The sequence below is a fragment of the Carlito syrichta genome, unplaced genomic scaffold, assembly GCF_000164805.1.
Source record: "Carlito syrichta isolate Samal-C Ts95f unplaced genomic scaffold, Tarsius_syrichta-2.0.1 Scaffold309493, whole genome shotgun sequence".
NCBI classification, from domain to species: Eukaryota; Metazoa; Chordata; class Mammalia; order Primates; family Tarsiidae; genus Carlito; species Carlito syrichta.
In genome coordinates, this window is record NW_007253589.1 from 755,888 (window position 1) to 770,336 (window position 14,449).

The following is a 14,449-nucleotide window of genomic DNA, read 5'->3' on the forward strand; positions in this document are numbered from 1 at the left end:
GAACCTGCGGGGTTCAGGCAATCCACTCACCTCAGCCTCCCAAAGGCGCGGGATTACAGGCTGAGCCACCGAGCCCGGCTAAGTATAGATCTTTTTAATACTCTGTGAAATAAGGAGTTGTGCAAATAAAATGCTTTATGTGTACACCTCCTTGTTTTTTTATTTTAGATTCAAGAGACACATGTGCAGATTTGTTACATAGGTATATTACAAGGTGGTAGACATGGTACCCAGTGGATGGTTTTTCAATCCTTATCCCCTCCCTCCCCCACCTTTAGAGAGTGCTCCAGTTCTATCATCCTCCTCCTTGTGACCATGTATATTCAGTGTTTAGCACCCACTTATTAAGGGAAACATGTGGTATTCAGTTTTTTGTTTCTGTGACAGTTCGCTTAGGATAATAATTTCTAGCTGCATTCATGTTGCTACAAAGGACATGATTTTGTTCTTTTTATGGATACATAGTATTCCATAGTGTATATGTACCACATTTTCTGTATCCAGTCCACTATTAAGTATCTGGGTTGGTTCCATGTTTTTGCTATTGTGAATAGTGCTGCAGTAAACATGTGAGTACAGGTTCTTTTTGGTGGAACTATTTATACTCCTTTGGGTATATATCCAGTGGTGGGATTTCTGGTCAAATGGTAAATCCATTTTTAGTTCTTTAAGAAATCTCCAAACTGCTCTCCACAAAAGTTGAACTAGCTTGCATTCCCACCAACAGTGTAGGAATGTTCCTTTTTCTCTACAGCCTTGCCAACATCTGTTGTTTTTTGACTTTCTAATAAAAGCCATTTGACTGGTGTGAGATGATATCTCATTGTGGTTTTGATTTGTATTTCTCTGATTGGTGATATTGAACATTTTTTCATACGCCTTTTGGCCATTTGTAGTCTTCCTTTTATAATAACATATAGCACTTTGGATCTGCATGATTGTTATTTTTAGGAAAGGCACTTGTACAATTTGTGAATTATGAGCTCAACTAGATTTTTTTTTTTTTAGTGGAACACCATTTTTACCTGAAATAATGACTGTCAGACAAATGGTGGTTATTCAGATTTGGGTATCTGGCAAGCATTTTCTTTAAAATTAAGTAAGTCTATCATTTCAAGGAAAACAACTGACAATAGTTATGCCAAAGATGCAATCCAAGTGAAAATAAATTACAAAAGAAAAATTAAATTTAGACCCTTGGAAAACTGTACTCACCACCTTGAGCTTGGCAGCTTTCCAGTATGTTGTATAAGAGAATAGAAAGACTATTCTGATAAAATTGGTGGTGATATTAACAAATGTGATTTTTTGCTCTGTGATGGAATGAATCAGCATTTGAAAAATCTGCATAACTAAGTGAACCAGTATTTACCAAATGACCAATGTGTGATGTTACAAATTATGTATATGTCAAAGATCCATTCAAAGTACATACAAGATAGACCAACGGATTTTAGTATGATAGTGTAAAAAAAAGTTTATTGATAAAAGTTTTAGATTATACATGCCAATAAACTTTTAAGAAACCACCACTTGTCAAGTAAAGGATAATATACGCAATTATTTTAAAAGACTTAGAATACTCCACCATTTTCCAAATACATATCCTTCAACCAAAACAGCTTATTACAACAGATTAAAAGCTGAAGTAGATATGGGAATTCAGCTGTCTGCCATTAGACATTAAGGAGATTATTAAAAAAAAAAAGACAGTGTCACTTTTCTCACAAATTAAAAAGTCGTCATTTTTTTCTTCACAAAAATATTTATGTTGGCCGGGCTTGGTGGCTCAGCCTGTAATCCCACACTTTGGGAGGCTGAGGTGAATGAATTGCCTGATTCCGTGGGTTAGAGACCCTCCCGGGCAACTTGGCGAGACCTCATATCTACAATAAATCAAAAATTAGCCGGGCATGGTAGTGTGCACCTGTAGTTTCAGCTACTTGGAAGGCTGAGGCAGAAGGATCGCCAGAACCCAGCAGGTCGAGGCTGCGGTGGCCAGAAACGTGCCACTGCACTCCAGTCTGGGCAACAGAGTGAGACTCCAACTCAAAAAATATATATATTTATGTTAACACAAAGGATTTTTTTCATATTTAACTTGGAAAATATTTTAAAATTTGTTTTAATATATAATACAATAAATACTGATAGATATAGCCTATATACATCAAATTTCTTCCGAGTCTTCAACAAGTTTTAGGAGCTAAAATGTCCATAAGACCAGACAGAGAACTTCTAGCCTATAGGATAAAATCCAAACTTCTGTACATGATCTATAAGTTCATCTGTCATGGCTTCTGCCATCTCTCCTACCTTCTCCCTGCCCCATTTCCCTTCCATCCTGTTATTCAGTACAGTGAAAATACTCGTATTCAAAAAGAACTGTGCTGTTTTACATCTCTGGGCCTTTGCTCAATGCTATTTTTTTTTTTGGCCATGAATATATATTCTTCTTCAACTCTCTATATAAAGTACTGTCTCTAAATGTTTCATAGGACCTTTATCTCTGGTAATAATCTTTTGTCATAAATTCTACTGTATCTGAAATTAATATAACCACTCCCACCCTATTGTACTTACAGTTTACATAATATACCTTTTTTCATTCATTTACTTTTAACCTACCTGTGTCTTTAAAGTTGGTTTTGTATAAACAGCATTTAATTAGATCTTTTTTTTATTAATCCATCTAAATTATCTGCCTTTAAGGAACTTTTTAGACCACTAACATTTAATGTAATTGGGATTGGTTTTAGGGATACTGATTTACTATTTGTTTTCTATTCTGTCTTCTTTCAATTGAACTTTTTTTCCTTCCTTTTATTAGATTAATTGAATATTTTTTAAAAATTTATTCATTGGCCATTTAAGTATTTATCTTTCCTTTTTCTGTCTTTGTTAGTGATTACTCAAGTGCTGTATCTCTCAACTTTAGTGTATAACAGAATCATGTGGAGGATCTATTAAAACAATGATTTGGAGGCTCCACTCCCTAAGTTTCTGATTCAATGGATCTGGAATTGGTTCTGAGAATTTGCATTTCTAACAAGTAACCAGGTGGCATTGATGGTGTTGGTTTGGGGACTATTCTTAGATAATCACTGTTTTAAGGAATAAAATATACATCCGTAATTTTTGGTCTACTTAGAGTTAATAATATTGTACCACTTCACTAAAATGTAAAAATATTTTAATTGTATAGTTCTATATATTGCCTCTACCCAGGTTTATGTTACATTTCTGATAAACAGTATATTACAAACACAGACATTAAAGAACCCACAGTGCAATGTTAAAATTTTCACTTTAATCAGTCATGTGTATTTTAAAGAAATGAAGAGGAAAAAAATAGTCTTTTGTATTATTCCAAATATCTACCTTTAACTGTGCTCATTACTTCCTGAAGATCCTAGCTTCATTACATTTTCCTTTAGTTTAGTAACTTTCTTTATCATTTATTGTAGTATGGCTTTGCTGGCAACAAATTTCTTAATTTTTTTTTATGAAAATATCTTTATTTTATTATCATTCTTGAAGGATTTTGTACTGACATAAAAATTTCAAGTTGAAAGTTATATATTTTTTTCTTTTACACATTAAAAGTTTCGTCATCCCTTGGCCTCTATTGTTTCTGATGCAAAGTCGTTAGTCATTGAAATTGCTATCCCCTATATATGATGTCTCATCTATTTGAATCATTTCAGCTCTACCTTTCTGCAACCCTCATTATATCTTTCTAACTATCTACTGGAATGTAATCCCATATCACTAATTTTGTGGAGGGAGTTTATTTACTCATTCAGCCACTGGATATACAGTATCCTCAAATTCTGATCAGTTTTCTGGTTTATGCTACTTTGGGTTTCTATGTCCAAAATAATTTGGTTTCATGACTTGTTTTCTTCGTAAATGTGCGATCATTGTTTCAGTCACTTGAGCTCAAAATCTTGAAATCACTTTTACCCTTCCTTCATCTTCATATTCTATATCCAGCTTAGTTATTTCTCTTAATTTTTGTTTGGAAATGTCTTATATTTTTTACTTCCTTTATTCCTGCTACTGCCATCCAGCTTTTGGAGTTCAAAATAAGACAGAAAATATTTAAGGAAATAACCAAAATTTCTCCAGTCAGCATGCTAGATGATTTCAGAAGCCTTTGCTGTTCTTTTTTTAAATTTATTTTATTTATTTATTTTTTGAGTTGGAGTCTCACTCTGTCGCCCAGACTGGAGTGTGGTGGCCACTCCTGGCCACCGCAGCCTCGACCTGCTGGGCCCCGGCGATCCTTCCGCCTCAGCCTTCCCAGTAGCCGGAATTACAGGCAGGATCCTTCCGCCTCAGCCTTCCCAGTAGCAGGAATTACGTTTTGATTTTTATTGTAGAGTTGAGGTCTCGCTACCTTTGCAGACCAGTTTGCCCATCACTAGGACATTAGCAATCTTCCTAATATGCTTTTATTTTTTATTCTTCTGCTTAACATTTTTGGTGACTCCCCATTTCTTCAGTGTTTTTTTTTTTTTGAGGAAAGTAATTCTTTTTTTTTTTTTTTTGAGTTGGAGTCTCACTCCGTCACCCAGACTGTAGTGCAATGGCCGCTCCTGGCCACTGCAGCCTCAACCTGCTGGGCTCCGGTGATCCTTTCACCGCAGCCTTCCGGTAGCTGGAACTACAGGCGCACGCTACCATGCCCGGCTCAGTTTTTGATTTATTGTAGAGATGAGGTCTCGCCAAGTTGCCCAGGCAGGTCTCGAACCCGCGGGCTCAGGCAATTCACTCACCTCAGCCTCCCAAAGGCGCGGGATTACAGACTGAGCCACCGAGCCCGGCAGAAAATAATTCTTATAGACTCTGTCATAAATTATTTTAATGTTAGTAAATACAACTTAAATATATTCAAATATAAAACAAAATGTATACTTTTGCATATACAACTGTAAAACTAAATAATTTATAAATTCATCATAAACAAAACTATAAAATGAATAAAATTTAAGTTAATAACATTAATACAGCAAAGGATGTTGTTTGCCAAAAACAAGCTTACCATGAATATGGCACAGTCTCTATGTTAGACATGGGCTGTTCTACTGAAATGACTAACACTTATCACTTTCTGTCTTTAAACTTCTGAGAAACCTTTGTTTCCACAACATGTTATGATATCATTTGGCCTTCACTTGGTATAAATGTATTATCTGAGAAATAGATCCACCTCTGTCTATTCTCATCACTCAGCCTGCTGCAATTAAAATAGCACTATTTGGCTACAGTGAGATAGCAAATAAAAATGTACGTTCAGGCACTAATATTACTTGATGATTTGGGGTTACTAGGTGCGCATCCAAATGACCCAGAATGTGGCATGTATGTATTTGTGTAGACATGTGTGTGTATGTTTAGGAGACAGAGAGAGGTAGTCAGGGACAGAGATTTAGTTGACTTGAAAAAAAGAAATTTAGAAGATTTTTATAGGAAATAATTGGAATCTCAAAATCAGTCCCATAACCCCACAGTCTATAGACCCCATTATAAAAGTCACTCATCTATGGAATAAAGACCAGATTTCTCATGTTGGCATTCAAAGCCTTCATCAATTTGGTTTGAATCTCCTTTCCTTTTCAATTTTGTTTTTCTTTTCTGTCTTCTTATTGTCATATGAACATGTTCACACTTTCCTAGATGCATGCCTTCTCTCTCATCCATATATACACCCATCTGTCTACAGCCTTTAACGACTATTCATGCTTTCATTTCCTCTTGAAGCTTCTGCCCACCTCTTCAGTTATAATTAGATTTTTCTCTTTGAACTCTTCTTTGAATTCCTTTTGTTTTCAGTACTTTGGTATTGCATTTGTTTTTTGAAGTGTTATTTTTAATTGTTTGGTTTTTGTGTTCTCTACTTCTCTAAACTTAGGGGCCATAAAGGAAAAAATATCTTTAAAGTTTTTTTGCATAATCCTCAAGACCATTGTTATTCTTGAAGCACTTACTAAAAGATTCAAATGAATAAATGTGATGCTCAATGTTAGGGATTTATTTTCTCTAGCAAAAATGTGTGGTTTTTTCATATAGAGTATAAGCAAAGTATTTTGGTGTAGAAGATTTGCGTTTCTAAGAAACTAAAAAGCCTTAAAATTTTGGATTTCTGCATTCATTTGTTCTCTATTTTCAGGGTTGTTGGGAAAGATTTTGATGGCTATCCGAGATGCAGGTTTTGAAATCTCAGCTATGCAGATGGTAGGTTGTTTGCAATGAGCTATAACATTTTAAGGAATTTAAAAAAAAATTAGTGCTTTACATTGAATTTTCTCTATGTACTCATGAACTCATTGCATTAAAAATAAGACAATTCACTGAACTCAGTAACCTTCTTATACTTAAAAGATGCTTTTGAAATTATTTTACCCATATAATCTTTTATTGAAAGAACTAATATTCAAATTATACACCTAATTTAAGCATATAAGGTAATTTTATACAATTCTTGAAACTTTAGTTACAAAATATATAAAGACCAAAAAAAGTATGTAGTTCTTATAAACAAAAAAATAGAATCAAAGTGAACATTAGAGTGAATTTTCTGTGGCCTGGATTCTTAACATAGTGGATACTGAAGGAAGAGAATCGGTCAGGAGAAAATCAGCCTTTTTCCCCGCACCAGTGCTTTTGGCAAGTTTCTGGACTTTCCCTCAGGACCTTCTCTGTAGTTAATGTATTTCAGCCCTCTGTTTGCACATGCAACACTGGATCTCCAGGACACACTTGTTCAGAATTGCACCACTCACATGTTCCTAGGAAACCCTTCACCAAAGAAACAGCACTTTCTTTGTTAGAGGTCATACCTTTGTGCTATACTCACTGGCACATTTGACAAGAAATAAGGTAATCAACTTACAGAAATCAGGTAAACAACTTGGTTTTTACAGTGTTTGAAGCTCAGAAAGTTTATGCTTTTTTGACAATGAATTACCAAAATACTCGTTTTAAAGCTGAGAATTTTCTTACCAATATTATTTACATCCTCTTTTTCTGAAAAGAAACTGTTTTCTACGACATCTTAGGATCACCCAAAATCAGGTCAAGGCACAGATTGGAGTCCTGCCTATTTTGTACAAATAAGTCAAAAAAAAAAAAAAAAGGTTTAGAAATAACAATTTGCAGAGTCATCAAACAGAAACTTGGACACTGGTGAGAAAATTAATATTTGAAGAATCTTATCTAGGATTATCAAGAAATTGTTAACCTAAACTTTCTAAAAGTGTTAGCTTGGGTGCTTGGGTGATGTAGTAACAAGATTGTAGGATAGTACCTAAGCCTATTTTAAAAATAATAATTATAGAAATTGTAGTTTCCAAGCATTTATCTAACACCAGGCCTATAGCCTAGCACAGTGATTGGTACTCAATGAAAAAAAATTTTTTTAATGATTAATTAAACTATGTGTGAGGCATGGCAAGCACAGCCATTGACTTTTTGAGTCAGAGAGATCTATCTCAATCTGGGTCAGCTTTTTTTGAGGCATTTACCTTAGCCAAATGTCAAGCATTCTTACTCTCATTTTTCTCATCTAGGTAATGAGGACATTGTTATTTGCCTAAATGGGTAATTCTCCAGGTTAAATGAAATAACTATTTCCAGCTCAAATTGCTAAGTATTTAACAAGTTATATCTTTTGTTATTATTTCATTGCATTAATAATAAAAGTTGTGTGAATATAGGATAAAGCACTGAAATCAAACAGAATTCCCTCCTTATCATGGTAATGTTGCCTGTAAGGATAAATTCTCTACTGTCTGTGTAGGCAGAAATTTCTCAGCCATCTTCAATCATGGCAACAATAAAGAAGAAAAATAAAACTGGAAATTCCAATGCCATTTTTTAAAATTAAGGGCTTGGTTCTATTCCTAACTAAGTTTAAATTCTGCCTTGATAAGAATGAGTCTTTTAGTACATGCTTACAATTCTTGTTTGAAGAGTAATAGAAAGTCCAGATGACTTGTATAAGTGCTTTATTTACAAATCAGACTAGGGGTTTTTCTGAATGCTTGGAAGGAAAATGTTGTTATTTTCTGCTCCCTCTACAAAATCTGAAGTACTTAATAATATGTCTTTCTTGTGCCACTAATCTATTGTAGTGCAATTCCATTGTATACGTCTTTTCTTTTTGTATCAAGAATGAAGTTCTATTCGGAGAGAGCTGCAGTGCAGTAGTTAAGAGCATGATCAATGGGGGTCAGATTGCTTGAGACAGAATGCCAGTGTGGGGAGGTTAAAGAACCTTTCTGATTCTTAGTAGCCACATCTGTAAATTGGAGCCATTAATATTCCATGTGTGGTAAGGTGTTGTGAGAATTAATGGCATGATGTGTGTACAGAACCTAGAAAAATGCTTGACACATTAAATACCTGACTCAATAAATGCTATCTATTATTATTATTGATGAGCTGATCTTTAATCACGTTTTCTTCCAGGAGTAATTTATGTAAAGTTTACATTTACTTTAGTAAAGAAGAGATCATAAATATTGAGTGCTAAGTGTGGCTCATTTTTTTTCTTTTGTTGGTTGGCTTATTGTTATGTTTTGTTTTATTTCTGAATATAGTTCAATATGGATCGGGTTAATGTTGAAGAATTCTATGAAGTTTATAAAGGAGTTGTGTCTGAATATAATGTAAGTATCAGTTTAAATGTAAAGCATTTGTACTGTTACATAAAAATTATAGAAGATCAGTGTTTTAGACTAGCTTCCTGTCTTAGGCCTTAACAGACCAGACTAAAACTCAAAATGAAGTTACTTATGCTGAAGTTCCATTTCGCCAAACCAAAACTAAGTTGTTATTTGACATTATGAGAAATCAGGTGAGATTGCCAAATTTATCAAACAGGCAGGCTTTAATTGGCATGATAATGATGATCCCTCAACCTTTAATCCTTACAGCAAATAGTAACCTGAAGTAACCTGATATTAACCAATCAGTTATTTCCACATTACTTACTTCCAACTATGTACTTTTTATATCTCCCAAAATTCATTGCAACTGGCCTGCAGTTTCCTAAACTCCATTCCTTTTTTATTTATTTATTTTTTTGCTGTGGAGTCAGATGCTAAGTTTAGATCCTGAATCCTCCAGTTGTGTGACCATAGGCAATTCATCTTCTTTTAAGCCTTGATTAACCCATCTATAAAATGAGAATAATGTTACTACTTATTAGATTTTTGTGAGAATTAAATGAAATAAATGATGCAAAGTAGCTTCACATATTAAAAGTACTCAATAAATATCATCTGTTATTATTATTGCTTTGATTATTATTTAGTCTGACATAACTCTTTGGTAGTGGAGTCCATGTTGTTCTTTTACATTTACATTTATATTTCCTGCTTCGACATTTGCAGTCAGAGGGACCAAGAGCTTAAAGAGAAGCATGTCCGTGCTAGAGCTTAACAGAAGCAATTTATCGTGTGTGTGTGTGTGTGTGTGTGTATTTTTTTTTTTTGAGTCAGTGTCTCACTGTCGCCCAGGCTGGAGTGCAGTGGCACACTCACGGCTGCTGGGCTCCGGCTATCCCTCTGCCTCAGCCTTACCAATAGCCAGAACTGCAGGCATGCTACCACGCCTGGCTAATTTTTGATTTATTGTAGAGATGAGATCTTGCCAAGTTGCCCGGGCTGGTCTCAGGCAATTCACTCGCCTCCACCCCCCAAAGTGCTGGGATTACAGACTCAGCCACCGAGCCCAGCTGTGTATGTCTATTTTTAATGGTATCTGTTATCAACACTGATAGAAAATGAGTGAGAGAGGCAGAGATGAAGAAAGAAAGATAAAGGGAAAGGAGGGAGGGAGAAAATGAAGGAAGGGAAGTAGAGAGGAAAGAAGGGAGGGAGGGAATCATGCGGACAAAATTCACTCCCCTCTTTTTGGAAACTTGTTCATGCCTTCTTCTACTGAAAACTTGGCTCTTGACATTTATGTGTAAGCAGTGGCTCAATATTATAAAGCAGAAAATCAGACTCAACATGCTTATTCATAAAAAATTAATTACATGTGACCTTTTTGAAATAGTAAAATGACATTGGGGGATGCATTTAGGGATTCTAATGATAGAGTTATGTGCACCCTATTAATTATAAAGTCCTTTTCCCCTTCTTACATTCTGTCAATTCCGTTAGGTAAGATGACTGAGTTTGGATTGATATTTAAATGTGTTTTGTAGGCTAGGTGTGGTGGCTCACACCTGTAATTTTAGCATATTGGGAGGCAGAGGGAAGCTTAGGATTGCTTGAGCCCAGGAGTTTGAGAATACCCTATACCACATAGTGAGACCTCAATCTACAAAAAAATTTTAAAAAATTAGCCAAGTATGGTGCCACGTACCTATAGTCTTAACTTCTGTGGAGGCTCAGGTAGAAGGATCACTTGAGCCTAGCAGGTTAAGGCTGCAGTGAGCCGTGATCATGCCACTGCACTCCAGCCTGGGTGACAGAGTGAGACTCTGACAAATAAGTAAATAAATAAAAAGTTTGTAACAAATGACTTTACTTGGTATTGTGCATCATCAACCCTCCAAAGTCATTAAAATGGTTGACATGGCCCTGCTTGATCTGGCCTTAGCTCTCATTACTTTCCCAGAGGCTCACTCAGCTCCAGCCTCTTGGCTGATCTTCATATATCCCAACTGTACTTCTGCCTGAAAGTCTTCGTATTTATTTTTACTTCTGTCTAAAGTATTCTTCTCTATTCAAGGGTGAGAAAAAGTATTTATTGCCTTCTCCAGATACTGTGAGAGGCACTTTACTTTGATCATGTTTTTCATTATAGGACTTCATACATAGGGTTAAGAAAAGAACCTTAAAATAGTATTTCTGTGTTCTCCTATTGTTATTTTTTTTTCCTGTCTCAGGTTTATTTGTACAAATAGCACAGGAAGACACCAGCCCCATGCAGACAGCATCCTGGGGGTCAGATCAGTCCTTCTGTCCACACATTCGCACACAGAGGCCTCTACTCTGCAGCTTTTGTGGGGATCTGGGCACCTTTGGGAGTCTGAGCAGGAGCTGGAACTGAAGCTGGAGTTGCAGATGAAGCTGCGGCTGGGGCCTTAATTTGATCCTTGGCCTTTGGCCGGCAGAGCCTGCAGCCCTTGGCAATACGGGCACGAGTATGCTTCCCAAGCTTGGGGTGGGCAATGTATGCAAGTTGAGTAAGCTTGCGACTAGAACCCTTTAGGATCTTGGGCTTAACCTCCTTGGGCTTTACGAGGGCCTTGAGAGCCTCAGCACGTGCACTCATGGCACTGGCATTGTTGGCTTGCATCTTCTTCAGGCCCGTCTTGTTGTGCTTCTTGCCAAAGCGCATATTCCTCAGGAACTTGGGGTCCGCCCCCTTAAGAGACTCGTATCTTTGTGATCGGGGTTTCTTGATGCCATTTCTGTGCCATTTTCGGAACTGGTTGTGTGTGGAATGGTTCTTGGACTTGGCCATGTCGGAACCCATGGCTCCTGAAGCACCTGGGACCCGAAGAGCCCCTTTTATTCTATTTGCTGGTTTTCTGATACATTTCACTTCTATATATGCTCTAAATACTACACTACACTGTTAATATTTTGCTTTAAACAATCAATTATCTTTCAAAGCAACTAAAAAATTAAAAATGGAAGTGGCAAGATGGCAACGGGGCAACCTGGTCTGTGAAGCCCTCTGCAAAGGAGAACTGCAGTGGGTCTCTGACTCTTGCCCCGGGGGGGCTGCGGGCCCAACATCGCAGCCTGCTCTTCACACGGAGCTCGGCCATTGCCACTGCTGGGGCATCGCAACAGACTGAACAGTCACTGCAGCGCAAACGGTGCCGCCGCCACAGCCCCCCCCGCCACTGCTGCCACCTCTGTGAAGGCCATAGCACATCGCACCACCACTTCACACCCCTTCAGAGAAGATCTGCTGGGATCGCTGCCACCTCTCCTGCGACTGAGATGTCCTGCCCGCCTGCCATAAGTCTCCTGTTGTCTGCCCTGAGGCAGGCAGCCATCTTGTTCCTGTCCGGCCCCACCCCTTCTAGGGTGAGCAGCTGAGATAGCACCACCTGCTGGCGATTCAAGGTAACAACACTGAAACGGGAGAAACAAGCTTGATAAAGACATAGACCAGAGTGCTGAATGGAGGGTAATCCTAACTGTCCTTCACAGCAGACCTGGGGCAACTGACCCTAACTGCAAACTAATTTACCAGCTTGAAAAGAAAACTAGAAATCAGACCTGAAAGGACATTGGACTTAAACGAAATGTCTCAGAGTGTGCTTCATTGATTCTATTAGTTTAATGACTTAATTCTATTCCTACTGTATTGTTCCCTTTTTCCTTTTTTCCTTTTCCTTTTCTTCTCTTTTCTCTGTAAACCATATCTTTGTATAGAGGAACAGCACACTAATAAGATGGTTGGTTAACTTGTATGTTAGCATCACTATATGTTTTATTTTTTTGTATGAGAGTTGGTTCATCTGTAGCTGTGGTCTATTGCTTTTGTCTGTTTCAGTATAGGCCTCTTTCTCTATTTGTTGGCACACTCGTTTGTTTCCCCCCTTACTCCTCTATCTCTCCACTCCTCTCTTCAACCCACTATCTGCTCCATTCTCTCCCCTCTGCTAACCACATTTTATTTCAGGGAGTAAACCTACAGCCCCACTGCACGGACAGATTCCAAGGCAGTGGAAAGTGGGTTCCACATTGTCCACACACCTGTCAGCAAATACCAGGACCTACAGATAGATTTTGAATCACAGCTCCCCCCTTAAGTAAATTTCAAAACTGCAAAAAGGACCACCTCCAACCTACAGTGCAACTTCAGAATTGAACAAAGAGGGCATACATAAAGAATAGGACATTGAACAAACAGAAGTAAAACCAATCCATTTACCCCTGAATAACAGAATTAAAGAAGACGGTGACGTGGAGGGAAGGAAAAAGTAGGGAGAGGGAAAAACCGCACAAATGAAGAAAAACCAAAAGAAGAATATAGGTCTCACACAGACCCCTGGGAAATCAGACACTGAGAAAACAGATTCTGGAACACAAACCCAGAATAACTGGTTGCATGCAACAAACCCAGACATCAAGACATTAATGGAGAGAATTTAAAAAATTGAGGAGAGACGAGGAAAATAGGAAGGAGCTGATGTCAGAAATGACAGCAGTAAAGAATACTGTGATGGAAATGAACAACAGACTAATAAGCATGGAAAGCAGAATCAGCCAACCAGAAGAAAGACTCTCAGAGCTCGAAGACCATAACACAGGACTCACCCAAACTGTCAAAAGCATAGAAAAGCTCAAAAAGACAGAACAAAACGTGCAAGAGATGAATGATCACTTCAACAGACCAAACTTAAGAGTAATTGGGCTTCCTGAGGCAGAGAGAGAAACAGAAACCACACTGGAACAAACATTTCATGAAATCATTCAAGAAAACTTTCCTCCTCTCATTAAGGATGAAAAAATTCAAACACAAGAGATTCAGAGAGCCCCTGCAAGACAACAAATGAGAAGACCAACTCCCAGACACATAATAATTCGCCTAAACAAAGTAGCTATAAAAGGAAAAATCCTAAAGGCAGCAAGAGAAAAAGGCCAGACTACCTACCAGGGAAAACCAATTAGAATAGCAGCAGATTTATCCACAGAAACCCTTCAGGCCAGGAGAGCCTGGAGCCGTATCTTCAAAGTTCTAAAAGAGAAACAATTTCAACCAAGAATATAACTTATCCAGCCAAACTAAGCTTCATTAGTGAGGGAGAATTGAAATCTTTTCCAGATATCCAATCCCTAAGAACCTACACTGCCACCAGACCACCTCTACAAGAAACACTTAAGAAAGTACTGAAAACAGAAGAAAAGGAAAAAGAACAACAGCATTCTTCACAACAGTACAGGCAAAAGATTAAAAACACACATGAACCAACTCCAAAACCCAAACAAAGACAACAAAGAAGCAGAAACAACTCTGAAAGAACCTTTTGACAGGGATCAACTCTTGCATTTCAATTATTAACCTAAATGTGAATGGACTAAATGCACCACTGAAAAGACATAGAATGGCAAGATGGATAAAATATCATCAGGCAGCAATCTGTTGCCTTAAAGAGACTCACCTCACTAGAAAAGACACCCACAGACTCAAAGTAAGAGGATGGGAAACAAACTTTCAGGCGAACAGAATACAAAAGAAAGGAAGAGTAGCGATCTTAATTTCAGACAAAATACCCTTCAAGCTATTAAAAATAAAAAAAGATACAGAAGACCACTACATAATGATAAAAGGCTCAATCCATCAACAAGAAATATCTATCCTAAATATGCATGCACCCAACATAGGTGCGCCAACTTTCATAAAGCAACTTCTTGGAAAACTAAAGAAAGATATTGACTCTAACGCTATCATAACTGGGGACTTT

The 14,449-nt window shown here is 37.4% G+C and overlaps 2 protein-coding genes across 2 annotated transcripts in view; one reads left to right on the top strand and one right to left on the bottom strand.

Annotated features, from left to right (window-relative positions):
- Positions 1 to 14,449, top strand: part of NME7 (NME/NM23 family member 7) — a gene marked incomplete at its 3' end in the record, with an annotated part of 131,480 nt that overhangs the window by 110,545 nt on the left and 6,486 nt on the right. The window contains exons 8-9 of the mRNA XM_008067377.1: positions 6,176 to 6,240; positions 8,607 to 8,675. Coding sequence (XP_008065568.1) covers positions 6,176 to 6,240; positions 8,607 to 8,675 — 134 coding nt within the window. The remainder of the gene's footprint in view (positions 1 to 6,175; positions 6,241 to 8,606; positions 8,676 to 14,449) is intronic.
- LOC103269815 (60S ribosomal protein L29-like) lies at positions 11,008 to 11,487 on the bottom strand. Its single transcript, XM_008067376.1, has one exon. The coding sequence runs from the start codon at positions 11,485 to 11,487 to the stop codon at positions 11,008 to 11,010; it is 480 nt and encodes a 159-aa protein (XP_008065567.1).

What these genes read in the sequence shown, in the direction of transcription:
- LOC103269815 (XM_008067376.1), bottom strand. Translation starts at nt 11,487, where the DNA reads ATGGCCAAGTCCAAGAACCATTCCACACACAACCAGTTCCGAAAATGG.